The sequence below is a fragment of the Siniperca chuatsi genome, linkage group LG5 (assembly GCF_020085105.1).
Source record: "Siniperca chuatsi isolate FFG_IHB_CAS linkage group LG5, ASM2008510v1, whole genome shotgun sequence".
NCBI classification, from domain to species: domain Eukaryota; kingdom Metazoa; phylum Chordata; class Actinopteri; order Centrarchiformes; family Sinipercidae; genus Siniperca; species Siniperca chuatsi.
In genome coordinates, this window is record NC_058046.1 from 6826938 (window position 1) to 6854362 (window position 27425).

Below are 27425 nucleotides of genomic sequence, written 5' to 3' on the forward strand. Positions count from 1 at the left end.
TAGGCAGGACAGCTATTTTCATCAGTTACACTAGCTATCAATTCCACTTTCAAAACGCCAATTATTTCCCGCCAGCACAGATCATGGATCATTTCTGCTATTCAAAGTATTTGGGGTTTTTAAAGAAGAATATTTGATCATTTTATTTTGTCATCACTAGTTGAATAGTGTTCCTTCACCCAACCTTTCAAACTAGACAGGACTTGCATTTTCATGATTTGGATGGTTTAAACATTTAACATTGGCTTCCTGTAGCTTAGTCAGGTTCCTGGTAATAAAATTCTCATTCCACCTAAAACCCAGTCTTTTGTGGACAGCCAGTCAGGAGGAAATGGTTTACTTGTCTTGACATGTTCTGTTAAACCTCTGTTTGTTTATAGAAGGATGGTGGTGTTCACTGGTTAAAATGGGCCATTTATTATAAAAAAACACAAATATACAAGAATGGAATAATTTAGGGATTGGTGTTTATTGCGTAACATGTGGGCTGTAAATCTGTCACGTCTGAAAGAGTTGCTTTTATTCTGTCAACTTGTAGCATTAAATGTCTTGTGTATCAAACAGATCCAGAGAGTAAAAGTATCGAATGTGCACGGTCAGCTTGGATGACTGAAGCAGCTGTCAAATGCAAGCGGAGTCAGAGGGAACCGGGTGCCAACTGTAGCAACACAAAAGGTGGGTGGGGAATGGTTATAAGGCCAAAGGTCAGAGACCACAGCACAGATACAAGGTCCTGACACTGTGTTGAGGACATTTATTGGCTATTTATATAGATAAGTGCAGCAGTTGTGACTGTGTGTGGCCTAAAACAGTATGAACAAAGAACTGAATACACTATATATTTTATGACCACAGTGTGCAAAGCTTGGCTGGCTTTAGCATGGTTTGCAAGATACAGATAGTCACTTGCACAGGTTTTGTTTAGTTCTGGCAAAAAATAAATGAATAAATATTTTCTACTTTTTTTTCCAGTACCAGGGCTGCAATACATACTGCTTTCAGGAAATAGCTATAGCCTTGCAGTGCGTCATGAGTTCATCGTTGAAAAAAATAAAGCTTGCGTCTTCTCCTGCCTACTCGGATTTTATATATTATCAAGCTAACTTCCAGCAATCAAAATAGAACCGTTACAACCTTAAACAGTGTTACAAACTCACTTGAGCACTGTGATAAAGTTTAGCTTGTTGTAATCAGTCCAGATGGTGACTGATTGACACATTCCCTCCTCAGGGCTTACCGTAGATGCATGCGCTCGCCGCTGATATCGTTCAGTACCACAAACCTGTGTACTCAACTTGATCTGACTCGGCTCGACTGCTGCCAATACCAGCTCTCGTACATACTCTCTGCCCTCGCCACTTCCTGTACATGTTGAACTGCTCCCAGTATGCCAAAGAATACCGAAGATGCCACTTAGAGGCTTCAGACCAGCCAGATTTGTTTACGTCCCAGTGTCAGACATAGACTCAGTGCTCCTTAGCCTGTGGATACTATAATCTGTATATTGCTTCACTACCACTCAATATCAGCACTCAAAAACTCAGAAGTTAGATATATTTACAGGTCCAGACAAGGTTTGTACTGAAGCAACTCAAACTTTGCTCTAAACCTGGCAAAGTCTCTGTGCCCTGCTGAAATAGGTCCAGAATATAACGCACAATCACAAATTATTGTGTTTACATTTCTCTTTATGTGCAGATTAAACAGCTTTAGAGGTATTGGTAGGCATATTTTCCACTTCTTATCTCACTCTTTGAAAGAAAGCAAATCAATTAGTTTCACAAAATATTGGGAATGGCAATGTGGGATTCTTGACTTCTTTCTCTTTCTAGTTTCTCCAGTCAGAGATTCTACCTAGTGACCTTCAGATCTTAGGCCCGTTTCTCTGACCTCTAAATTACAATCCCTCTTAGATTAAACAATTTATTTTGCAAATATGATGCAAATAGCTATGTAAACAGCTGCAGAACAGCAAAACAGAAAACTTGGTTTCTCTGTGCCTCCAGGTCTCATGAAAGCTATCGTCGGGCCTATCTACTCCCTGCGTTATGAATTATGGATCACTGCTAATAGGCTGTTTCTCCCTTGTTTAACTTATTGTGGCCACAGGCTTATCGCTGATGGCTGCTTCTGCTTGGACTCCCTACCTCAATGCTCATCACCTACATTATGCTTCCCATCACTGTGTTATTGTCTCATTATTGCATTACAGAGGCAGGGCTTCAGTAGCTTTGGGAGGAGGAGGCAGACTGGGTCTCTGTCCAAGTGACCCTCCCTAAGGACTTAACCTGCGCCGTCCCACCTTGCTGCTGCATAATGGATGAAGGACAGACATTGGGAGGGAGGGGAGGAATGGGAGCGGGGCCCTTATTACCTTGTGATTAATTTTTAATGAGGTAAACAGGTCTTTCCAGGTCACCTGCAAGCTCACACACGCCCATGGCGGGTGGTGTGTCTTCCCCATCGGCTGCCTTATTGCTGCCCGCTTTGACATCCTCCATGGCTGCAGGGGCTCCATAGTATAATTAGGTCTCACTGTCATTGACAGAACGTGTCTCACTTCCCACAGAGTCCCTTTCCTTTCCTTCAAGTTAGATGCCACCAATTATACAGTGGCAAGAAGACCTTATTATAAGTGCTCCAGGCAACCTTTGCCTCATTTTTCCTCTTGCTGCCACTAGATTTTTCAGCAGTGAGTTATACGCTGTGAATACCAGCACCACAATTAAGTTACTGTATATTGTTTCATAATTGATTACATTGCACACTGCAGCTCATAAATTGAATTTAAATAGGTTGTGTAGTGGAAACCTGTTTTTGAAAATAGCCTGTCCTTTTGCAGTCCCTGGCGATGTTTCCAACCTTATACAACATCAATCCTGTAACATTCAGTGCAGGTAGTCGTTCTCTCTCTTTGCTTGGCATGTTTTTGTAGCATTTCTCTGTCTGTGTATATGTTAAATGACAGCCGATAAAACTGAACATTGTTGTGCTCTAATGGAAATAAAATGGGCTCCCTCAAGCAGACGTCTGGTAGAAATTGGATGACAGGCGAGGATGCACGTACAGGGTGTCATCTGGGAAATCAAACCCGCTCAGTTCACTTGCTCTGAAAGTCGGTGAACAGGTACGCCTTCACAAACAGGGAGGTGGAGAACTCCCACAGCAATTCTCTGCGAAACCTGGTGAGGCTGTGAAGGAAGGAGAGAGAAAGAGAGAGAGAGAAGGTGAGAACAGGAACAGATGGAGAAACGCAGGGAATCTACATTTACAGTCATTTAAAACAAGTGCTATACATAGCCAAGCTTTTAACCCATCATCTCATCTAAATGATATCATTACAGCCAGAAGTCATTAAAAAAAATATCTTTGCCCCCGGATTGTATAGATTTCCTCCCTCTCCCTGGGGAGCGGGGATGAAAATGAATTTAGGGCCCCTCAAGTCATTGAATTTGCTTTTTATCACTCGATAGCCATGCTACATATGTGCCATTGTGCTGTATATAGGATTAGAGAAGATCTTTTCTGCCTGACTGGCTACCGGCTCTCAGCAACAAGATGAGGATCATTTCCCCTGCTGGGAAAAGCTCCACTCAGCCTGGACGAAACCCTCAGCACATACACCCCACCGATGTTCGGTATGGATATTCACTCACATACCACCAATCTTTATAAACATGTGGGGCATTTGAGTTTGGACATTTCCCCGTATTTTCGGGGAAATATTTTCCCCATATTTCCCCGAAAGGCTGTTTTACACAAGTTTGAATAAGATATATTTATTTAGCTTCAAAATGACTTGGACCCTCGTCATTAGCACCTTTCAAAGTTTGCACAAGAAATGATACATCAAGCAAAAAAGAAAACCTATATTTGTGAAGGTCTTATCCCACCATCATCCCCACCAGCAAAGCCCTGTATGATCAGTCTGAGAGGTCATATTCTGACTTAATGAGTGTCACGCCATCCTCCACACTGGCTCTCTGGCTTTGAAGTGTGCGTTTTTTTCCTCAGAACGAGGGGCTGATAGGAGCTGTGTGGCACAGGATCCTCCTGAGCTCTTTGTTTCTGTGTTTATTTGAAGCGCTGCCTGTTTACATCACATTCTTGAGAGCAGAACGACTGGTAATTGCAACCAGCGTACGTTTGGTACCCTGAGCAAACTCTAATCAAGAGATGGTTACTGACACGACTGTTTCATCCAGCGTGTCAGGTTTCTACTTGGTGGTCTTCGCCTGAGCAGTTAAATGGATGAGTCGGTGGCAAAGAAGCCACTGTTCCACCATTCCATCAACATAATCACATCTGAATTTGTTACTTCTGAGCTGACTAAGGTCAGTGACAGCCATACAAGTATGCAATTTCCAGAAAATACTGTAACTCAAACTCAAAGATTAAGACAAAAGTCCTAATCTTTGAGATTTTCATTATATCAAACCACATGTTTGATACCATTTATGGTCAACATTTTGTCAGCTATCACCATCCTATGCATTTTCTTTCTCTAGTTGCTCTTCTACATATTAGTTTTCATTGTGACTCACAGAATCCACCTTTTCCAAATTCCGTACCCAAGGGATTCAAAGGAAGTGATGCATCCATGTTTTGGATGTTATGCAGTAGACAACAACTAGTGCTGGACATTTGAATAAGGGTGTTGTAGATGTTGACTGTCTTCTTTATGCCAGCATCAGAGTAGTAACCTGATAGTGGCACGTCCAGACAAGATGGGAGTCAAGATGTGAGCATCCAATGCTACAATTGCTTATTTTAGTGTGTCATAGGTAGTGGATGATTTACAGCATCTCAACAAAATGCATGTCAACATTTTTTTGGCCTTGACCACGAGTTCTGTGACACAACCCTTAGGCGGACATGGCGCTCTTCCTTGCATTATTATTTTTAATATTATTAATTATTAACATGGCGAAGTGAAAGAGGAAGGATGTTGTTGCTCAGCCCATGGTAAGTTTGACTGTGCTGTAAACCGTGTGAACACAAGTTGGTCTTCTTCTGTTGCATTTCTGATAGACTCAAGGTGTGTTTGTTGCGTCCAGTGGTCGATACACATGCCTTTTTCGAACTAAACTCTTTGTACCTGTATTATAGAGGTCTTCTCAAGTCCACTCGGTTCCTAAAACCCGAGACCTGACCCAGTACTCATGTCCAGTGGAGGGTCCAAATTATGTTTAGTCCAATGGGAAGGTTTGGTATCAGGGTAGATTCCCATTGTATGGCCGTGGCTCTTGGATCTAAGTGACAATATGTCTAATACCCGAATGCAAACTTGAAAACATTTGAACCCATAAAGACCTCTACTATATTATTAAAATGCACTTGTCATTACCATCAGTAACCACAAGTATCGCCAAATCCACCAGGACTGAAATCTTTAGGATTATAACTTTAATGTCCTTATTAAGGCCCAGCCATCACAGCATTTAAAATCGTTACATTTTGTGCCAAAATCAATTTGTTGCAATTGAATGGTGAAATAACTGGATTTGCTTGCCAGGGTGAAATAAATCCGTGTGATTAGTTTTAGCCGAGTTAAACTTTGGTCAGCATTGACACACAAATTCACACCGTTAGCAAACCATCTTAACAGTGCTATAACCTTTGAGGGAATGAAGAGTCCAAAATGGAGGAAGGTATAATTTCTTTATAAACTGTGTTGCACCATCCACTGTGATTTAATCCTCCTCTGTCAGAGTATAAAGTGCACCACAAAGTAGTCATGGTCTGCAGACAGATATGAGATGTGGTGATGTTACAAATCACAAATCTTTTTGAATAAACTGTGAACTCATTTCCGTCAGCATCCGAGCTAACTAGCATGCTAGACATTAGCTCGTCAGCTACAGTAGTTCACCGACTAGCCCTGCGAGTAGCCACTACATTATGCGACTTTCTGGTGTAACAGGACTTTTATACAAAAGGACCACAAATAGAAGCAACTCAACATTTTCAGATCTTTTATTTTGGTACCATATTTTCAACATTGGTCCAGTACATCATTTTAATATATATTTAATATATATTTAGTGTTTACTGGGATCATCAGTCTCACAAATGGAACTGGCTGCAATTTGCTGCTAATGGTCGAACCCCTCCCCCCATCAACCCCCCATCTCCCACCCCCCATTTCCTCTCCTACCATCTTTCTCCCAGTCACTCTCTCACTCTCTCTCTTTCCAGCCTTGAGGCGTCCCGTTTCAGCTCCTTCGCTTTCAGTCACAATGCTGTTGAGAGGCTGAATGGGTGGGGGGCATTTAAGAGAGCAGTAGGTGGGAGTGGAGTCTGACTGCAGAGGGTCTACTGTTTAAGAGAAAGGGAATTCTCTCTTTCACTCACTCTCTCCCTCTCCCTCTCTCTGCCACTCTCCGTCTCTCTACCTCTCTCTCTCACCCTCTCTCTCTCCTCACTGGCTGCACAACATCAGCCGGCTCTCTAGGTAGACTCGAGTAAACACTCTAAGAGAAGAGAGAGAAGAGGGAAGATGACAGAGCTGTCAGCGCTCTGAAAGATACAGACTGGTGAGAACATTTGTCAGGGCTGGCTGATAAGGCTCTCTTCAACACTGCTTCTGCTTTAATTTTCTAATCAGTGGAGAGGCTGTGAGCATTGTGTGTGAGGTAAGTCACCTTCTTTACCGGCATGCAGCCGGTGTGTTTGAATGGGAGCAGAATGAATGGGCTGATTGGTTTGCCTGTTTAAGATAACTCAGAAAATTGAATTGCAGAGCTTGACAACTCAATAACTTCAACCACAGTCCCTCAGATTTTTTCCACTTTTATATAAGTTGACATTAAAACTTTCTGGAGGAAATATTTTCAGTTTTATTTTTATATTTTCATTTTTATGAAATGAACTGTAGGGCTACATCTAAGAATTATTTCCAGTAGCAATTTTTCTGTCCATTATCAATTGTTTAGTCTATGAAATGTCAAAAATTGTGAAAAATACTAACCACAAGTTCTGAGTGTGACATCTTCAAATTACTTGTTTTGTCCAAAACCCAAAAATATTCAGTTTACAATGATAGACATATGAGAAAACCTGCAAATCCTCCCATTTGAAAAGCTAAAACCAACCAACATTTGACATTTTTGCGCAACATAATGACTATTAATTGTTTATTACAATTGCTGTCAATTAATTTTCTGTCAATTAATCAACTAATTGTTTCATAGCTAACCAAGCTGAATGCTACATTCTCACTTCCCGTAAAGAATGAGGGTGTGTGTTAACAATAAAAAGACAATTTCCATTCATCAAAGCAGCTTCTGTAATTCTTCCTCATGTTTTACTAGTGAAGACTTCAGAGACTGGCTTAATTTTGCTTTTTACTGCATGCACCTGGGTGCCAATTATGTTTTACTGTGAAAGTGTTTCCTCTTGCTGGCTATTTTCTATTTATTACCAGAGCAGGTAAAAAAGAGTAATGTCTTCAGAGATGGAAGTCTGTGATGATCTCCTGAATTATTCTGCTTGCATTAAGGCTGATGATGAGTTGTGGTTTGATGGGATAGCGGAGGAGACATGGGTAGGGTTAGTGTGTGTGTGTGTGTGTGTGTGTGTGTGTGTGTGTGTGTGCTGCTTGCCGGAGTAGGTCCAGTTGTACACTTTATGGTTGACAGCAGACAGTAGGCTTGTGTAACCCAAAAGACAGACAGCTGCTCTGTATTAGAAGCTGCTGGTTGGTTCCTCTCCCAGATCTCCAGCATACACACTGCACACACACACACACTCACACACACACATTTGTTTGTCAGTAGTGTCGCACAAAGAGATTGCAGAATGAGAAACAGACGATATAAAGGATAAGATGTTTGATGGATTAGTAAATAAACTGGTATTCACTGATATGGCTTGATTTCTGGATTGTTGCCAATTGCTTTCATTTTTTACTATCCATCAATTGATTTATGCTTAAAAAAATTTAAGAATTAAAGCTAGACTATGCAACTTTTGCAAAACAGCGGCCTCTGTGGCCACAAGTGTCAATTACGGGATAATGGTAAAAGCTCAAATATAGTGTAACAGTGGCACAAGTACAGAAGAGTCATAACTAATGTCACTGAGTCAGCAAACTGACTCAGGAGTATCAGTTACACAGCCCAATTTGTAGTTCACTAACATTAGCAACCATTAGCCACCATAAACTCTGGTCATACCAGACCAAGTAAGGCTGTGGTACGAAAACCCCAGAGTGTGAAAGGGTGTGTTTTACTGCTTATGATTTCAACTTTTCCTTTGTAAGAGAATTTCTGCTTTCAAAATGTACATAGTCTCTTTAAAGTTTTTAGTGTCAAATCTTATTCTTGCCAGAGTGAGCAAGCCTCCAAAACTGTATCTAGACCACAGTGGGATTCTCCACTAAAAGCCAGTGAAGTACTTCAAGGCAGGGTAAGACAGGTTTTATTGCAGGTTTCTCAGAATTACACTGTATAACCCTGAAGCTGTTTGAGAAAAATAGTATTCTCATGGTGCCTGTCTGATATTGGAACTCCTAAGTACATCTTAGCAAGAGTGGGTTAGAGGGAGGGAGAGGGCTTAATAGGCAAGTCAGTGAGGAGAGCGAGAAGAGGGTGTGCATGGAGATATGAGGTGGGCTGTGATGGAGGAGACCCACAGGATACCAGGGCAACGCCTGCTGGATGGTAATTGTGTATGATGAAGAGATGTGGACACAATGAATGTACCTCACTGTATTTCTATGGCTGCGACTTCAGGTTCACTGCTGGCTTGACAACCCATGTCAAAAATCTATTGATTTTTGTCTAATTTTGATTTATTTTCACAACTTAATGATATACAAACATGTCGAACATGAGTTTCTGCTCACATACAGACTACTTCTGCATACCAGGCGTGCTATCCGATCGTAGGTGGCAGCCCAGGCTCGGTGCATTAATGTTTCATGATGCTTTGGCTACGCATATGAGTAGCCACTGCTGACACTCGTCATAACGATGAGTGGGAAACGGGCCTTTGTTTGGACAGCTGTTAGCTCCCAACGCTCCGTTTCCATACAAAGCTCTCTGGGAGGGTGACTGTCTTTAACCCCACTTAGCTCCTCCACTGATGATTGAGAGCAAACAGTAATCGTGGGTATTCAAGATGACCCACACTGGGTAAGACTCAGGAGATAGGCAGAGATGTTTTGGGTGGACTAAATGAATGTCATCTTTTTGTCATCTTCCCTTTGTCTCTCTTCAACATTGTCACTGGTTTCTGGTGAAATGTCTTGCTGGCTCTAGATATTGTGGTGTTCAATGAAATTTTGCCACATTTGACATACAGTACAGTGCATCTGGAGAATTTCACCTGGACAATGCTGCTCAGTGCATATGACCACCTGTGGTCCAGATGGTTCTCAATACCTTGAATCTAGCAAACCAAAAGACACATTCAGCACAGTGAACATGAAGATCTAATGTTAAGAGAGGAGAACACTAACATGTTAAACTGAGATGGTAAACTTTATATGTGCTCAACATCAGCAATTGAGCATGTTAGCCTGCTGACATTAGCATTTAGCTCAAAGCACTGCCGTGCCCAAGTACCATGGATGTATTAAGAAAATGCCTCACAGCCTCACAGAGCTGCTAGCATAGATTCAAAACATTGAGAATCCAACCTTTAAGACAAAGTATTATCTGATTTGTCAACTAGTTACTTGGGGTATCTGCTATCCTTTCCAAAAGGGCATCAATCATATTTGGAATACCACTCATTTTATAAGGGAAGATGTCACTTTTTTTACATGATGTATACCAAATTTCTGAATTAAGCTAATTTTAGGAATATCTGGTTATAGTTAGATTTGTGGCTGAACTTGAAGGATTGCATCAAAAAGAAGTGTGTCTTTTTTCTCCACTGGCTTTGTGTTCAAATAAATGTTTGTAAGGGTCGGAATTTGCACCAATGTGTATATTATGACCACAAAAGTCACCACAGTCTTTTCCTGTGTCCCACTCAGGCCCAGTCAGATTAGTCATCAACACAGACAAAGACCCCCCTCAAAGAAATCCAGTGGTTTAAGCATCCCAGATGGTTTTTAATGTTCCTCCGATGCTAATGTGTGACAGGAAAGGAGTGGAAGTCTTGGAGCTGTGGGATCCAGGATGCCTTTGTATTGCTCAGCCCTCCATTGGAGGCATCCAATAGACGAACACATGTGGTAGACACTTTGCTCTAACACTTTGCCTCCACCAGTGACCTCGCACATTGGAATGCATGAGCCATAATGTTCTTGGAACAAGATGGGGGCCCTTTTGAGAGGGGCAGACAATTTAAATTGGGGAAAATGGTAAAAAACGGGGGATGCCAATGAAGAGCCGACCCCGGGGACCAGGGTCATTAGGCTCATACAAGTATCTGAATGGAAGGCACTCCCAATTTGGACATGCAACACGCTTCAGGCTTTCATCACAGACAAGGACAAACAGATGTCCGGGTATCACAGCCAACATGCTCGCTTCCATTTCTAGTGGAGAGAGAAAAAAAAAACCTTCCCATCCTGTCTGAATGGAAGTAACCAATAAACCTCCAGTGTAAAGTGCTGAAATATGCAGTCTTTGAAAGGCCTTGCAAAGTCCTCTTACATGTTTACTCAGCATTCTTTCTACTTTATTGAAAAAATCTCTCCCTCCAATGTCTGAATTTACCATTCTAGTCACTCCACACCTCAAATGTCCAAGATATTCCACATAGAAAGGGAGGATTTTCTATTCTCTGGATTAAAAATAGTTTCATTTGGTACAAAAAAAGACAGTTCTGGGTCACTAAGTATGTTCGTTGGTAGTATCTTTCAGTCTGTAGGTCAATTGACGCATGCTGTCTGAAAAATGTCTACACTCCTCTATGTTATGTCACAAGAAGTGACAATCATGCAAAATAAGCCTAGCATAAAGCTCTTTTGCGATTGTGTTCTCACCTTGCAGCTGATTACCTGAGAGGGAAGGTGTTAGTTTCATGGTAAGTTTAGATGAGTCCCAGAAGTTGACATCAATACTTTTGTGCAGCATTACAACATAGGCAGCAGCCAGGTACTAGCCAGATTTTATAGTAATTGCAGTGCAGTGTGAAAGCTGAGGAGAGGATGTAAGTAGAACAGAGGGCTACGCAATTACAAGTGTCTGGTGAAACCAGCAGGTGGATGTGCTGTAAAAGCTGCGAATGAGGCTGCCAAGCCTCCACACCACACAGGGGTTAGGCTAATAAACAGTAGGTCACCAGCACCCAGCATGTTAAAAAGCTCATGAACAATGACTAGCATCCAGCCTCTCCATCTGGACCCAGCAAGAACAGCAGCACAAGAAGGAGACACCGCAGGGAAAGAGCCATAAAGAATATTGATGGGCCTCACTGCGAGCCGCGAGTCAAATCACAATGCAGTAAAAGGTAAATTAAGATTTGACTGTTGTACGATTGACCCAGCGAGCACTCTCGTTTGCTCAACATTCGTTTTTCCTCCGTATCTTAGTGTCAAAGTAGGAAATTGGTTTTGGTTGAAGAAATAGACTTTTTTGGGGTGGTATCAGTCAGACATGTCAACTCTGGCTCCAAATCACTCTGGCAGTTCTGTGAGCGCGATAGGCCTCAGCCTTGGCAGAGTGCTCTCTCCGAGTATTCAGATAAGTGTTTCTGCTGGTATCTCAGATCCAGCCTCCCCGTCCGCCTTATCAGCCATGAACACACTAACCCCCACCACTCCCCCGCTATCTGTGTCATCGGATCCAATGGGGTCACAGCGGAGAGCCAGTGAACACAGTCTTGGTTTGATGAAACCAGTCTTCTTTTCATTCATCAAAAGCAGCTTATGGCCCATTTCATTTCTGTTTAGCAAGTCAAATTGTTATTCATTTTTACCATTTGGGAAATAATGATAGAGTGTTGTAGCGAAAATACTGATATGCTTTATTAATTTCATATCAGATTTGTTCGGTGTGAGAACCTTTGAGCAGAACCTTTGTCAAAAGTTGAATATAATTATAGTTATTACATACATACACACTCATCAATACAACCACATTGGCCTGGCTATCTTAGTGTCATCAGGACCTCAGGGAAAATAATCCACTAATTCTATTGGGCATCCCAAGTAGTTGCATTTACAGTACAGTATGAAAATCTGTATTATTGCAAATATTTGAAACAGTTTCCAATTACATTATTTTCCTGCTTATTTCATAAAGGGGTTGTAGATGACATGTAGAGGGCTGATTATTTTCATTCATTTAATTTGATTGATTAATCTGCCAATTATTTTCCCAATTATTCAATTAAGGTTTGGTCAATAACAGATCATAAAATAGTGATTGCACTAACAGCTTGTAATGCAGCTGACACATTAACACATTAAAATTCCTTGTTTGGTCTGACCAACAGTCTAAAAACCAAATATATTCAGTTTACTATCATGAAAAACAAAGAAAAGCAGCAGGTATTCACATTTACGAATTTCACAAATTTTTGTATGAAAAATTAATTGCTGCAGATTCATTTTTTGTCCATCGACTAATCAGTTAATCGACTAATCAATTCGGCTTTAAACGTGTTAGCCAACAGGTGCCTATTTACACATTCAATAGACACAGAGCAAGGCATCTGATGAATGTAAATTCAGTCTGCTTTTAGGTTTTCTTTTCTCCACCAAATCCTGGGGAAAAATATCTGTAATCTGTAATCTGATTTTTGAGCTCAGATCATATTTGTTATGTCCACTCATGTTGTTCTGTGAAGCGTGCGGTGATCTGCTGAACTTGCCTTTGAAATATGCATCTGTCAGACAAGACAGAAGCTGGAAGATTTTCCACAGGAGCAGACTGAGAGGAGGCTCAACTTTACCCAATTAGCTGTCTCCTAATGTCATGGGCTGACCACATCACTGCCATATTTGAACCAAATCCATTTCATCTCATTTCCCTCACATGAAATGAGTCGAAACTGATTGCTTCTTTGTCTTTTTTTCTAACACTGCCTGTCTTTAGCCATTAAGCGAGCAGTTTGCTTCTTTATTCTGCCGTCTGCGTTTTGTGCAGTTCAGCACAACATTGATGGCCACAAGGCAGAAAGAGAAAGACGGCATGTGTCTTCCAGAGCGTGAGGTGATAAAATTTGAAAAACCTTTTCTGAGAAGCAGCAACAACTGTGCCATCGATCACGCGTCGAGCAGTCAACCCAAGCTATGCCTCTTCCTTGAAATTCATTTCTGTGTTTGATGATTATAACTCACAGCCATAGTACTGTCCTCAGCAACTCGCTATCTCTCTGGCTATGACCTTGGTGGAGATCCAGGATCCAAATCAATATTTACCTGCTCTAGCTCACGTCATATGTGGGAGGCTTCTTCCACCTTGCAGGCAAGTTGATTGTGATAAATATGTTTATCAGCAGATTTCAGTTCTAGTGAATGTGTGGGTCTTTAATGCGGGATTAGAAAAAGACCTTTATTTCATGATTCTTGACATGGCACTGAGTGTCCATGACTGAGGCCCATTTCCTGGTCATTTTCCACTGTTCGAGTGTGGCAGTGTCTCAAGGTGAAAAGAGCCCCAGACAATAACCCTTCATTAAGTCCTTATACCAGCGACCCAGATTTGGATTCTGTACCAAAGAAGGCAAGCTGTGTTTTTGTCACGAGTGACCTACAAAACTAGGCAAGCTTGATAAATTCTTCAGAAATGAAAAGAAAGCATGTACATCCTATCAGACCTGTTTAACATACAGTCCTGGGACTTGAGTTGTAGTTGTAGTCATTGAATATTTACAGCTTTTACACACCAAGTGGGGCACGCTGCTTCATTATTCAGTTTGTTTGTTGTCAAGTTATCAGACAGATGCAGCATTGTCTGTTCACACTGCTGCCATTATCCACAAATCTTTCTTTTTCCCTCACAAAAAGCACTGACTGCACTTCCATGTTTGTCTGCCTGAAATTTCAGAGCGGCTGTACAGATAATCGCTGCTGAATGCTTGCTGCGTAATAGTTTTCTTTTCTGATTTATCTTGGACCTTCCATATGGTACAGTCTCAGCAAAGGTGGACTACACAGTGACGATTAAGTTTGTCAGCATGGGGCCCTGGCTGAGTTTGAAAGAAATGCGTATGATGTCTGCAGTCCTCCCCAGACAGAAAGTCTGCTCATCAATCTCTCAACCAATTGGAAGTAAAACTTATATCTAAAAAATGGGAAACAGTAGGAGGAAAAGGACACTGGTAAAGTAATCATCCACAGGGACGGGGGTTTATTTATTTCCATTGAATCAGCTGTCTGACTGGAAACAAGATCAATGTTAAGTGATAGACTATAGTGTCACTATAATGAGACAGGTCTTTGCATGCCATGTTGGGCTGGGGGTATACAGTAGCTTATGGGGATTTGTGCTGACTGGACTGTCCTGGTTTTACTCTTATCTTTATCCCCTTGGTCTTCCTTTGCGTAAAATAAATGCATTTTCTAATGTATTCCTGACAGGAGTTGGATCAATGAATCAGCTTGTTTGATGCTCAGGTCTGCAAGTTGATTTGTTGAGATTTTGGAGGTAACACTTTTCTCTGTGTAGACATTTACAGTACATGTATCTTTGGAGAACCAGAATTTTAACCATGTGGCGGTGCAAATAATAAAGTAGTTGTAGACGTTGTTATAAAGCCACAGTACCTTCAGCCACAGACATTGACACTTCTTTTATCAATGACAGTGATTTTTCCCCTGACCTTAACTGAATGGTTTTAATTACTTAAACCTAACCTAACCATAGAAGTGGTAGATCAATAAAAAACAATCATATCAACCATTTCTGTAGTAATCAAATGCATTTTGGAAGGCAGTGAAAAATTGGGGCACCAAATCAGAAAACACTCATATATTTTTGGTTTTAATGCATATTGAGTGAATTTGGTTCATATCAAGACCACAATGCATTATTTTTAAGGAGTGGAGGCAGGTCAGGGTCAGGGTCAGGGTTGTGGTTTAGGGTTGGCTGTTTGATTGGCGCACCCCTTCAGTTTAATCCCAAAACAACAATACCGTTAAATTAATTTAACATTCCTGACAGTGAGAGACCTAATCACTTGTGAAATGGACCCCAACTGGATCTTTAAAGCATTTCCAGCTCTCCGCTGTGTGTTTCCCTTGCACTCATTCACAACAGGATAATTTAGATCAGTTGCACCAAATTTATGTGTACCAGCAGGTCTCCCCTGGTAAAATTCGCCTCACATTCGACCACAAGGCGGGCAACAAGCTTTGTTGCTGTCTGAGAAGCTAACTATAGAGCAAAACCAAGTGAGGGAATAACAAAGCAGCAGCAGTCATATTGTATCAAGTTCATGTCTGCAGTGCCAGCAACCAGCTGTATTAGTATAGTGCCAGGGCCACAGGGTGCTCATGAAGGAAGTCCAAACAGAGAGATCGGTGCTGTGTTTCTCAGGGTCACACTCAGATTCTCTTATTGTGATTGTTCTGCTTCATATTAAAGAGTAGTAGATGGCAGCTAAGAGCAGATCTTTCTCCGACTGGAAGTCTCTTCTCTTCATCTATTTCTGAATAAAGCCGAGTTTTGCCAGAGCCACAGATCCTCACACAAAGCCCGCTTTGGTCTCTCAGGGTTGCCTCGCTCAGAGGTCCATGTGGAGAGCAGCCAGCCTTCAAAGTGAGAAAGCCAACCATCCGCCCAGAACTAAAACCTTAGCAGCAACTCAAAGCAATTTTCTGGCTATTTTGTTGATTTAATCCCTAGTTTGTGATGCTTGGGCACAGCGGTGTGACAGTATTGGTGTGTGTGGACATGCATGTGTGACATAGTGTGTTAGAGAGTGAGACAGGGGGGGACCTCTGAGGGCCCAGATCCACAGAGCTCCTATCAGCAAGCTACATTAGCACTTTTACAATCTACCCATCATGGAGGCACTCATCCCTGCCTGTCTAATCAGGGGCTGGTGAGGGCTGGGGGGTGGGGTGGGGGTGGGGGTGGGGGTGGGGGGGTTGGGGGTGCTGGTGAAGCCGTGGGATTCCTCCAAGCTGAGCTCATCTGTCAGCTTGCCTAATCACACGTCAGGCTGGGATGAGGAGACCAAGCACTTCTTCCTGGAATATTACCTGCTGACTGTCAGCCTCCCTGTTCCTGCACACATGGCCTGCAAAGGTGTCTTGTGTTTTTTTTACCTGTGTGCGACTAAGTCAGGTGTAACTCCTTTATACATATTCCATTCCACCACAGGGTTGGAATACGCCATGTATGCCTGCCATTGTGCATTTTCATGTCTGCTTATTAATGACATTTTCATGTTGGCTGCTAACAGCTGCTATTAACCTCTAGGGCAGCCAAGGCACTGGCACTGGTTTTATTAGAGGTAGGAAATTATCTGTATCAGCATCTCTGACCAGGTGTGGTAAAAAGTGCAACTATATAAACTCAGGTTGAGCCAGACACTTTAAAAAACAGGAAGTCTGTTGCTCTACACGGAATCTATATTCATAATTTTGTTCTCTCTTTTGGTTCCAACACTGACAGGCCAATAATTTTACTCCATGTCCCTCATCATCTTCCAGGATATGAATAACTAGAAACCTGATTATTAGAGAAACAAAATGCTTTCAGAATGAATCTTCTTTTTCAAAAATATCACCTAATATTAGATGTAACAGACCCAGACTTGCATGCAGCAAGGGGCATACCTTAAACCAACCTGTATATTTAATTTAACACTAAGATCAAAGAGCAAGAAAAAAAGATTTTAAGGTTACCACAACCTCAGCACATTTTTCCAGCAGACCTTTTAAAAGAATTATGTCTCAGAAGTGTTGATGAAGGTGAAAGCAATAAAAATCATGTTACAGAAATAAAAGTAAACCCAGTGGCTGTCAGGAGGGCAATCCGGGAAAGCTGACCTACTGGTTTGCTGGTAGCAGGGAAGTTTCTGCAGACCTCTGTGCTTTACAGGAAGCCCACAGATGGTCTAACCATACACTGGTATTAACCTGTCAGCTTGGGTTATGGTCTGGACTGCGGAGAAAAGTGGAGGCTCTCCACCATGCAGGTGTTGCCGGGCTGTTTGTGGCAGCCTGTCTCTATGTGGTCAGAAAAAGAAAGCTCCAGATCCCCAAGGTCACACACTGCTCCTGCAGTAATTGCTGCTCTTGGTCCTCGGAGGAATTCTGAAAAGAATGCCCCTATGTCATCCGCTAAGTGTGTGTCTCCTCCACTGTGAGCAGAGGGGCTAAAATGGGTCAGAGGCAGCAACAGGATTGGAAGTATTCTTTTGTTGGGGCAACAGAACAAGGTTAATTGCTTTTTAGTTGGATACTATAATATTTCAGTCCAGCTATGGTCCCCAGTGTGGATGTATGTGTGTGTATGGTGGGACTATGTTAATGAATCTATCCCGAATGGCAAGGGCAAACCAGAAAAGTGAATATCCAACAGAATTCTGTGTGGATTGCTCTGTGTACACGTGTTCCTCATAAAAAAAGAACTATGTGACAAAGTTATGTGCCTGGAAAGTAAATTCTCAAAATGAATCAATTTTGCTCATCTTTCCCTTCTGTCTGTACTTTCTTTTATGCTAGGACTCAAGACGAAAACACCTATTTAATACCTGAATAGACTGCACTCAGCCGCTATTTCCTCAGAAGCTGCAGTGCCAGTGTGTCATCATGGGAATGAAAGGCTTCCTCTTAGGCTGCGTGACCGTGGTTCTGCTCCTCGAACTCTCCACCGCCGGCCTGGTCAAGAAGGTCATCCGCCACCGTAGAGAGGCTCTGATGCCTAAGAAAGCCCAGGAGAACCTCACCCTACCCCACCCCGACCAGCCGGTAGTGTTCAACCACGTCTACAACATCAACGTTCCCTCCACGTCCCTCTGCTCCGTGGACCTGGACTCACCCGGAGGCACCGAGCTCAAGCACAAGACCGCCCCGATGGACATGCAGAACACCGAGCACATGGAGCACACAGAGGACGGTGACAATCAGATCGTTTTCACACACCGCATAAGTATCCCCAAACAGGCATGTGGCTGCAACAACCAGCTGCCAGACATCAAGGATATCCTGAACAGGCTGGAGATGCTGGAGTCTGAGCTGTCTAGTCTGAGAGAACAGTGCAGCAGTGGGGCAGGCTGCTGTGGCGCTCCAGTTACAGGTAATTCTTTATCTTTCACTGTAGGTGCTGTTGTACTGTAATTGTGTTACAATGGCAGAGTGTTTATAGTTTACCATACATGTAATAACTCCAGTAAAATCTGTTTCTAAAGTGCTTCCAGCAAAATGTGTTTGAGAGTAGAAAGGTCATGAATATGGATTTCAAATAAGGGAACAAATGCAACACAATTTTAAAATCTGCCTCATGAAATCATTTTTAAAAGACCATAGCAATGGCTTTGCATCTTTTAGCAAATTAACCACAAATTGGCTGTATCTTACATGACTGCCATCCCCTTTCCAAAGCATGGATAAGTTCATAGATTTAGTTTCGTTTTCCATTCATTTTACTACAGTATGGAAATCAATATGTAAAGACATGAAAATAGATTGAGATGATTAATTCAATACAGTGAATATTCTGTCATTATTATTTATTGTCAGTTACATTATTGTCAAATGGTAATGCAGTTAACATGCTGTTTCTGCATTAAAGTACCTGATATCTGATTTAACAGAATCCAGCGGTGACCAGCACACTTTTTAATGCAAACAAATTCTCCTTTTCAGGATGTCTAAGTTTGCTTACTGTTTGTCTCCTGTCATGACTTGAATTTGAATAATATTGTCAATGCAAAGTTTCTTAGCAGCAGGCTATTAGTTATGGGTTGTCAGAGCATCCTTGCGTGTACCACCAAAGAGAGTTTAGAAACTTGTAACTGCAATACCACATGGCCAAAGTGTAACTCTGCCAAAGTATAAGGGAGGCAAATTGTTCACTCTAACTACATTCACTCTGTTAAGAAAATTTCAGGTCTCTGTAAACGCATTTTCATAGTTTGTTGAAATGGACTGAAACCAATGGCCACCTGGAAGTTAAGAATGCAGACAAAAACATTTATACTTTTCAGAAAGGGTGGCAATAAAACCATTTGTAGTTAATGGGCTAAAACATTTAAGATTAGTGGTCTGGTCCTTTAAGTAAAACTGAACATATCAACATGCATTACAAAGTGCAACTAGAGAAACAGAGAAGAGTGCCACATATCCACTATTGCTATGGATTCACCCAGTTTGCATTAACAATGTCTCTCATTCATATGTAATTCTCACCTTTGAAGGGACGGTTGTCCTTTTGGTATCCTTCAAGTTGCATAATGCAGCTCTTAGATATGAGGTTAGAGTTTGTGTATGCATTGCACACGTTGTTTTACTGAACAATTTGTGATCACATTGGACTAGTTTCAAAATACTTCCTTTCCCTTTTTTGCCTTCCCCCAGGTGAAGTGTCCACAAAGCCCTACTGTAATGGCCGTGGGAACTGGAGCATTGACACCTGCAGCTGCGTATGTGAGCCTGGATGGAAGGGCCCCAACTGCACCGAACCTGAGTGCCCCAACGACTGCCAGGACCAGGGCCGCTGTGTGGATGGCAAATGTGAATGCTTTGAGGGCTTTAGTGGGGACGACTGCAGTATTGAGCTCTGCCTGCTGGATTGCGGTGACTACGGGCACTGTGTCGACGGCTCCTGCATCTGTGAAGAGGGCTTCGTTGGTGAGGACTGCACCCAGACCAACTGCCTCAACAACTGCCTGGGCCGTGGACGCTGCGTTGATGATGAGTGTGTTTGCGATGAGCCGTGGACTGGCTTCGACTGCTCCGAACTCATCTGTCCAAACGATTGCTATGACCGCGGACGCTGCATCAACGGCACCTGCTACTGTGAAGAGGGCTACACTGGAGAAGACTGCGGTGAGCTCACATGTCCTGGCAACTGTAACAACCGTGGCATGTGTGTGAATGGCCAGTGTGTGTGCCAGACCGGCTACAGTGGAGAGGATTGCTCGAAGCTCACCTGTCCCAAGAACTGCAATGAGAGAGGCCACTGCTTCAATGGGAAGTGCATCTGTGATCCAGGATTTGAGGGTGAAGATTGCTCCATCCTCTCGTGCCCTGACAACTGCAGCCACAGGGGCCAGTGCATTAATGGAGAATGTGTATGCGACGTAGGCTACCAAGGCGAAGACTGTAGCGAGCTCTCCTGCCCTAACAATTGCCAAGACCGCGGCCGCTGCGTTAATGGACAGTGCATATGCGACAAAGGCTACGCTGGGGAGGACTGCAGCATCAAGACCTGTCCAAAAGACTGCATGGGACGTGGAGAGTGTGTGGATGGCAAGTGCGTATGCTTTGTCGGCTTCAAGGGGAAAGACTGCGGCGAGCTGACCTGCCCCAATGACTGCCTGGGCCGTGGTAACTGTGTGAACGGACAATGTGTTTGTCATAAGGGTTTCACTGGTGAGGACTGCAGTGAGAAGACATGTCCCATGAACTGTCTTGATAGAGGTTACTGCGCGGATGGGAACTGTGTGTGTTACGAAGGTTTCACCGGGCCGGACTGCTCCATACTGACCTGCCCAGAAGACTGCCAGAACCAGGGACAATGTGAGAACGGAGTGTGTGTTTGTGATGAGGGCTTCATCGGGGAGGACTGCTCTGAGGGTAAGATAGACCATGCATACATACTGTGCAGCTTTCCACAGGTTCATTGCAGAGTTTTAATAGAATTAATTCTTAGACATGTGCTACTTAGGCCCTATACGGTCTACAGGATTTTATTCCATGCTGTTTGTCACAGTGTCATTTGTAGTCCAACATTTGCTCTGCTTTTAGCTCTGTTTTGGTCTCCACCAACTCCTGAAGAAAACATCTGCCTCTTTAGCTGCTAAATACTCCACTATGTTCACAAGCTAGTCGCGAACTAACAAGTCATTTGGTGCTGGCAGGCAGTGTACAGTGGGTTTTCAGAGCTTTTTTGCTGAAAAGCTGCAGCTGCCCGCTGCACCTGGAAACAGGGTTTGTGAGAGCAGACTGAACCAAAACATTAAAGTTGTTGGGTGTAAAAATCCAAACAATTAGCTAAAAGAGGCTAAAAAAATTCTGTAGCGCTGTGAGGGACTGCAGAATTCTCTGTGGATTTGTAACTATGAGCAGCTCGTTTCACATTACACAGTCGTTTGACCCACTGTTCCTATAAAAACATGGCTCGTGCAGCTTTTAAGTAAAACAACATACAGTACACATTGCTTGATTTCAAGTCAGACACAAACCAGGCTCCTGTGGTGATGAGCTACACTGTTCATAATGTTACTATTACTTTTTTGTCTTTTAACTTACTTATAAATTCCTACAATGTGTATTTGCAACATCACAGACGCACAAAGTTGACTTGGGTGAACATTTAGCAAAATCTAACATATGTTTTTTTTTTAATTTCATTTAGATTGAAATCTAAACATGTACACTAGGGTGTTACTTGTTGTTCCTTCCTCATCCACAGATGTACCATTTTATATAATTTCTTTACATTGACAAATATATCGTAGGAACATTTTCACTTGATAGTACAATTAAGGTGGGTTTCCATTTCCACATGTGAATGAAAAAGCTAACTATTTTCTGTAAAATCACATGGAAAAATGTTAAATTGTAGTTTTGTTCACCGCTGATTGGAAAACTGCCCTTGTGAGGCGTGACTCTGCACCTAGTCAACAGTCAACAAGTTCCAAAGATATTGGGTTGCGCTACACCTTATAGGGAACAAATTGTGTTCAGCATAGGGCCCAGGGTCCAGATCAAGCAATGCATGAAAATGTCTATGAAAACAACCCTTTTTTCACGTGTCAAATGTTATATAAATGTTGCATATCATTCAACTTGCATATCACTGAACATGGTTTAAGGGTTAAATTTATGTATGAATTTTGTCCCTCCAGAATTTCCCACAGCTTAGATTAATGAAAAAAAAAAATACTGAAAATCTTTAATAGTCTATATTATGTAACATCAGCCTTCAGTGACATTTACAAAAATGCCATCATGGCTCTGAATCCTGTACTCAGTCTTCTGGTTATATTTATATTTTCTGTAAAATCACCAAATTCTAGAGGCATCAACTTGATGTTATCTTATCTTTTCTTTTAAGATGTCCCTTCAAATGTCACACAAAATGTTCAGCAAGTCACTTTATTTTCCCATTGGCACATTTCTTACCATACAGTACTTGGAGAAAACAACCATTGCTATATTACTAACATTTTAAAACTCTCAATACAGATCACTGATTTTCAGTGTCTCTCCACAGTCTCACCACCCACGGACCTAAAAGTGATGGAGGTCACCCCAGAGACAGTGGACCTGTCCTGGGAGAATGAAATGCGTGTGACAGAGTACCTGATCACCTACGTCCCCACGGCCCCTGGAGGTCTGGAGCTGGACATGCAAGTGCCTGGGGACCAGAAGATGGCCACTATTCGGGAGCTTGAGCCTGGCGTGGAGTATCTGATCAGCGTCTATGCTGTGCTCAACAACAAGAGGAGTGTTCCTGTCAGTGCTAGGGTGGCTACACGTATGTCAATCCTCTGTGACAGTTTATAAAATGCAGTGTATAAATCTAGATGAGATGTAGTCAGAGTTTTGTTCTTTGCCTCCCAGATCTGCCTGAGCCTGAGGGACTCAAGTTCAAGTCCGTACGGGAGACGTCAGTGGAGGTGCAGTGGGACCCATTGGACATTTCCTTCGATGGCTGGAACCTCATCTTCAGAAACACAGTGAGTCCTGCTACCCAATATGTTAATGGGGCTTCTGTATTTCAGGAGGTGGTTGATCTCTAGAGCCTACCTCAGTCTCTGTCATTATCCACATTTTCCTATACGACCCACTGCAGACCCCCTACTTCAAATTCAGTAATTGCCTAATGTGCATACATGAGGATCAGGGTGGGTATCCTGTGGAAAATAGTCTAGCCAAGCCAGAATGCAAAAACATAGCAGTTAAAACTGTTAGCATGACAGCTCCAATGACCATGCAGCACAGAGCGAATGTTACTTTTTTTAAAGATTTATTTTCCTTTTTGAGTGCTCATAGAAACTTTTCCAAACAGTTCTACTGGGATCTACTCAAAGCCACACTCTATTAAAGTGAGTCCCCTGTCAACTCTTAAGTCTAAACGCCACCCAGAGTGCCATATTGTATGATTTGGCTGTTTTCCCCCCTTCCCACTCCACACATTATGCCAGGACTAGTCTTTGATGACTGGTGTTTTTCGGTGCTGGCAGAAAGAAGAGGATGGTGAGATTCGTAACCCCCTCAGCCGTCCAGAGACCACCTTTGAGCAGTCGGGCCTGGGCCCTGGCCAGGAGTACGAGGTCAAACTGGTGGTGGTAAAGAACAACAACCATGGACCGCCTGCCTCCAAGAACGTCATCACAAGTAAGTGTACACATTCACGCTGCTAACTGGCTTATCATTCTTTTGTCTCAGACTTAATGGAATGGTTTCATTGCAGCAGGGTGTACATATACTCAGTTTGCAATGGGTTCTCTAACTTAACCCTCCACTGCATGAATTAAACCCCATAAAAAAAAACAAAAAAGCATAATGTGTCCCATTGCCTCAGGGCACAAAATGCAGAGTGGAAATCTTCAGGTAAACCAGAGGAAAAAGAGATGGGGATGAGATAATGGGACAGATTAGAATCTACAACATTGTGAATAAACGGTATGTCCTCGACTGCTGGTCTGCCCTAGCTTATTAGTTTTGATGCATATTTTGCCTTTTATGACCCTTATAAACACAAGATTTGACTGGTGGATTCTAGAAAAGCAAGTAAAGATGCTCTCTCTTGGTATTAACCCTAACCATTGTATTTAAAACACACGGAGAATAAGCCTAAACTCCTTATTCACCATTCTGACCCATGGCTGCAGATTGAAGGGGTGTCATTTTCCAGAAATAGAGGTTATTGTGGAATAAATTGTCACTAAGCTCTATCAAAGTTAAATGCAAACAGGTTGTCACCTTCATACTTTGCATAGGTTCATTGATTTCTGTATCTGGGCTATCCATCTTGCAGCCCCCAACAGAGTATTGAAAATAGCCTGACTTGTCAACCCTGAGTGATACACTCATTAGATTTCATTGCATTGTTGTGATTTAGCGGGAATAGTAAAAAGAGATATGGATTTCCAGCCCTATTGGCAGGTTATGAGATATCGTCATAGCTCCATCAGGCTATAAAGCCCAGTGGCTTGTAACACACTGAGGAACTCGGGGCTAGGGATCAATATAAAGAGAGAAAACTCTTGAATTTGTGACTTCACCTTCCAGACCAAGGCACCAGGCTTTTTAGATGTCTTTTAGGTGTCTTGACTGGGGGGAAGGTAAAAAAAACACTGCTCCAACGCTGAAGTTGGTAAATGTGTATTTTCTTTAAATGTAAGACTCAATGGCTGGCTTCCCAGGCTGAAATTTAAACCTGGACTCAAACTGTGCTAGCTGTTGCCCCTGGGAGACTTCTGTTTCAACAAAGCAGATTCAACAGGCGCAGCAATGTTCACCACATTCAGCGCTAAGTTTAATAAATGGCAGCTCTGCCTAGCAGTGGGTCAGGCCACTTCTCTGCTTATTTATGATGTGAAAATGGTCTACACTTTGCCAGGATAAACAGAAGTATGCATGAAAATACCATTAGAGGCCCATCATAACCTTTTCTTATAATACCCCCAGCAGTAAGAGCAGGGCTGGTAAATTACAGCGATAACTCAGTATAGAGCACATTAAGGTGGTTTTTGTTCAATTTCTTCAGTGTCATCTATAGATAAATCACATAAAAGGAAGTGCAGTGATAATGCCTGTTCTGTAGTTTTATTGTATTTTGATGGCAGGATACCTTATTCTTACACACTTCTCTGCATTCTAAGGGAAAATGCACCCTACACTCTAAATCCCCTTCCCATGAACTGAATAACCTGGAAGATGACTTACCTGGAAAGTAAAAATTAAGGACTTTTTGAAAAGAAAATCCTTTACAATTGTACGGCAGCATATTGCTGCCACCATGATAAAAACTTATTGGATTAAGAAAATGTTCTCGTTGATGATGCTATATAAATCCTTTTCATGTTAACACAAAATATATAGCCTCAGAGAGGTACGTTGCGTGGTCAGGAAGGTCTTCACTGCTGACAGAGAGGGGGGGATACTTGGTAGGGATGCTGATGAGAGAGAGGCTGATAGACTGAATGCACATTTAAAGAAATAGTTTTTGAGAAGATTGATAGCACTCTCATATCTGCACACTAAATAAAATATGAAGCTGGAGCCAAGAGACTCTTAGCTTAGCATAAAGACTGGAAACGGGGGGAACTTGTGACTCGTCACAATGAGATTGCTAGGCAACCTGCGGAAAGGCCCCCGGGCCCGGTCAAAAAGTGCCCCAGCACATAACCCACCATAAAACCACAACTTGTCATTTTTATGGTTTAAATTAACAAGATACAGCATGTTAATTAGCCTTAGAGGTTCTGGTAGGCAGATTTTAATACCTTTGGACAGAGCCAGACTAGCTGTTTCCCCCTGTTTCCAGTCTTTGTGCTAAGCTAATCATCTCCTGCCTCCAGCTTCAAATTAAACAGACGAATATAAGAGTGGTATTGATTTTCTCTAACTCTCAGCAGGAAAGCGAATAAGTGTATTTCTCAAAATGTCCAACTATTCCTTTAGGAACATCGTCATTCCTAATGTCTAATAATTTGGCCTGGAGGTGATGGCAGCATGTCTTCATCTAGGCTACAGTGTCTCTCTTAAGGCACTGACTGGATCTTTTTCTTCTTTTAACAACATCTGGAAGTTTCTTGTCATAACTACGTACCAACTTATCATGTTATACTTAATTGTTTCTAATGTTCTAATGAAATACATTGATTTTGTGTAATAACAAGAGCGTTTTGTGATATAACAAGTAAAAGTGTGATGGTGTTATATCATTGCTGATCTGCTGGAAAGAAATGTATGCTATTAGTGTGTGTGTGAAAAAGGATTTGCACATTGACATTCGACATTGATGGAAAAATAGGGCAATTTCTCTTCATTAGTTAAATTCTTTCTGTACATTTTTGACCAAAACTTCCAAATGGATGTCTTTTGAAGAAACTTTGTAATGCAAGAGAAAGTCAAAGGGGATGAATGTTTCTTCTATCCACTTCTATGCATGCACTCATGCACACACATATGTATGCCCATGTGTCAGCACTACTTGGATTATGAGGTTCAGAGTTCTCCGTGTCACTCAGGCTCTCTTAATGTCTCCCATTACACCGGCTTGCGGGTGCGTACTGTGGGATTTGCATGCTGTGGGGCTAATTGTGTGAAGCGAGTCCCTCCACCCTCCCCTCTCTCCTCCCCCTCCAACCCAACCCACCATGTGTGGGAGGCACCAGTCAATCAAGCAGCCAGGCTCAGAGGGACGCCGGTCTCCCAGGAGAATGGTATCGTGACACCCGAACGACACACTCGAAGCCTCCTCAGAAGACAAATCTGTGTTAAGCTCAAATACAGATTCTTCATTTTATCAGCGCTGCGCAGAGGGTTGACTTTCCTAAAGTTGCTTGCGTGTGACAAATCAATTTCAGCGGCTGTGAAAAGGCGCCCTTCATGGCGTGGGGATTTGATCTGTAAATAGTTTGAATAGCCTCATAAATGCAAGGGGGTTGTCACATTTTTCAGCACCTGCATTGCTGAAATGACTGTATTCACCCTGACACGTTCTACCTCCACCCCACACCAACCCTCCTTCCTACCTACATGGTCTATGGTCAGGGTTCAGTTTCATCCATGAGTAGAGCAAGGCACCAACACTAACAGTGATACAACCATGATGATGTCTACTTCTGCTAAAACACAAATTCTAGCTGGAAAGAAATACATTTGAGACACAAACACAAGTTTGACTGTAAATCTACTGTATCCATCAGCATTCTAGCTGACCATGAGCATAAACAACTTCTCAACTTGCAGATATCTGACAGATATTTCCACTTTTTTTATATCAGTCCTCTAATGCAAAGATGAACAATTCAATGACCTGAACTGTAATGTCTGCCATGTTACTGTGTTAACTAGAGCATGACCCTTATTTCACACTATGTGATGCAACCAGTAGCTATATTCAGCAAATTTTGGTGGTTGTCTTGAAACTGCTTAAAATAAGAAAGCGGATACTCACTGAGACAGGACATGAAGCGAATTTTTGCCTCCGCAATTTGACCGCTGGACTGTCTGTGTTTATTTACCCCAAGCAGCCATTGTATACTGACTGTACAAACCTTAACTGTTGCAAGCTAGCAACATATACACGTAACGCATCGACCGTGTTTTCAGCTTGTTTAAAAGCAGTGTTGATTTTGGCAACTATTTTAGATTTGGTCTTAGT

The 27425-nt window shown here is 42.3% G+C and overlaps 1 protein-coding gene across 8 annotated transcripts in view; it reads left to right on the top strand.

Annotated features, from left to right (window-relative positions):
* Window positions 1-27425, top strand: part of tncb (tenascin Cb) — an 88959-nt gene that overhangs the window by 31875 nt on the left and 29659 nt on the right. For 2 of the 8 annotated variants that reach the window (XM_044196388.1, XM_044196387.1), the window contains exons 1-6: window positions 6205-6635; window positions 17582-18155; window positions 19436-20656; window positions 22299-22562; window positions 22649-22764; window positions 23272-23425. In XM_044196388.1, the coding sequence (XP_044052323.1) occupies window positions 17669-18155; window positions 19436-20656; window positions 22299-22562; window positions 22649-22764; window positions 23272-23425 (2242 nt within the window). In that variant the 5' untranslated portion in view covers window positions 6205-6635; window positions 17582-17668. Of the gene's footprint in view, window positions 1-564; window positions 676-6203; window positions 6636-17581; window positions 18156-19435; window positions 20657-22298; window positions 22563-22648; window positions 22765-23271; window positions 23426-27425 lie in introns of those variants that run through there. The other 6 variants (XM_044196384.1, XM_044196383.1, XM_044196386.1 and 3 more) reach the window with 5 other exon arrangements.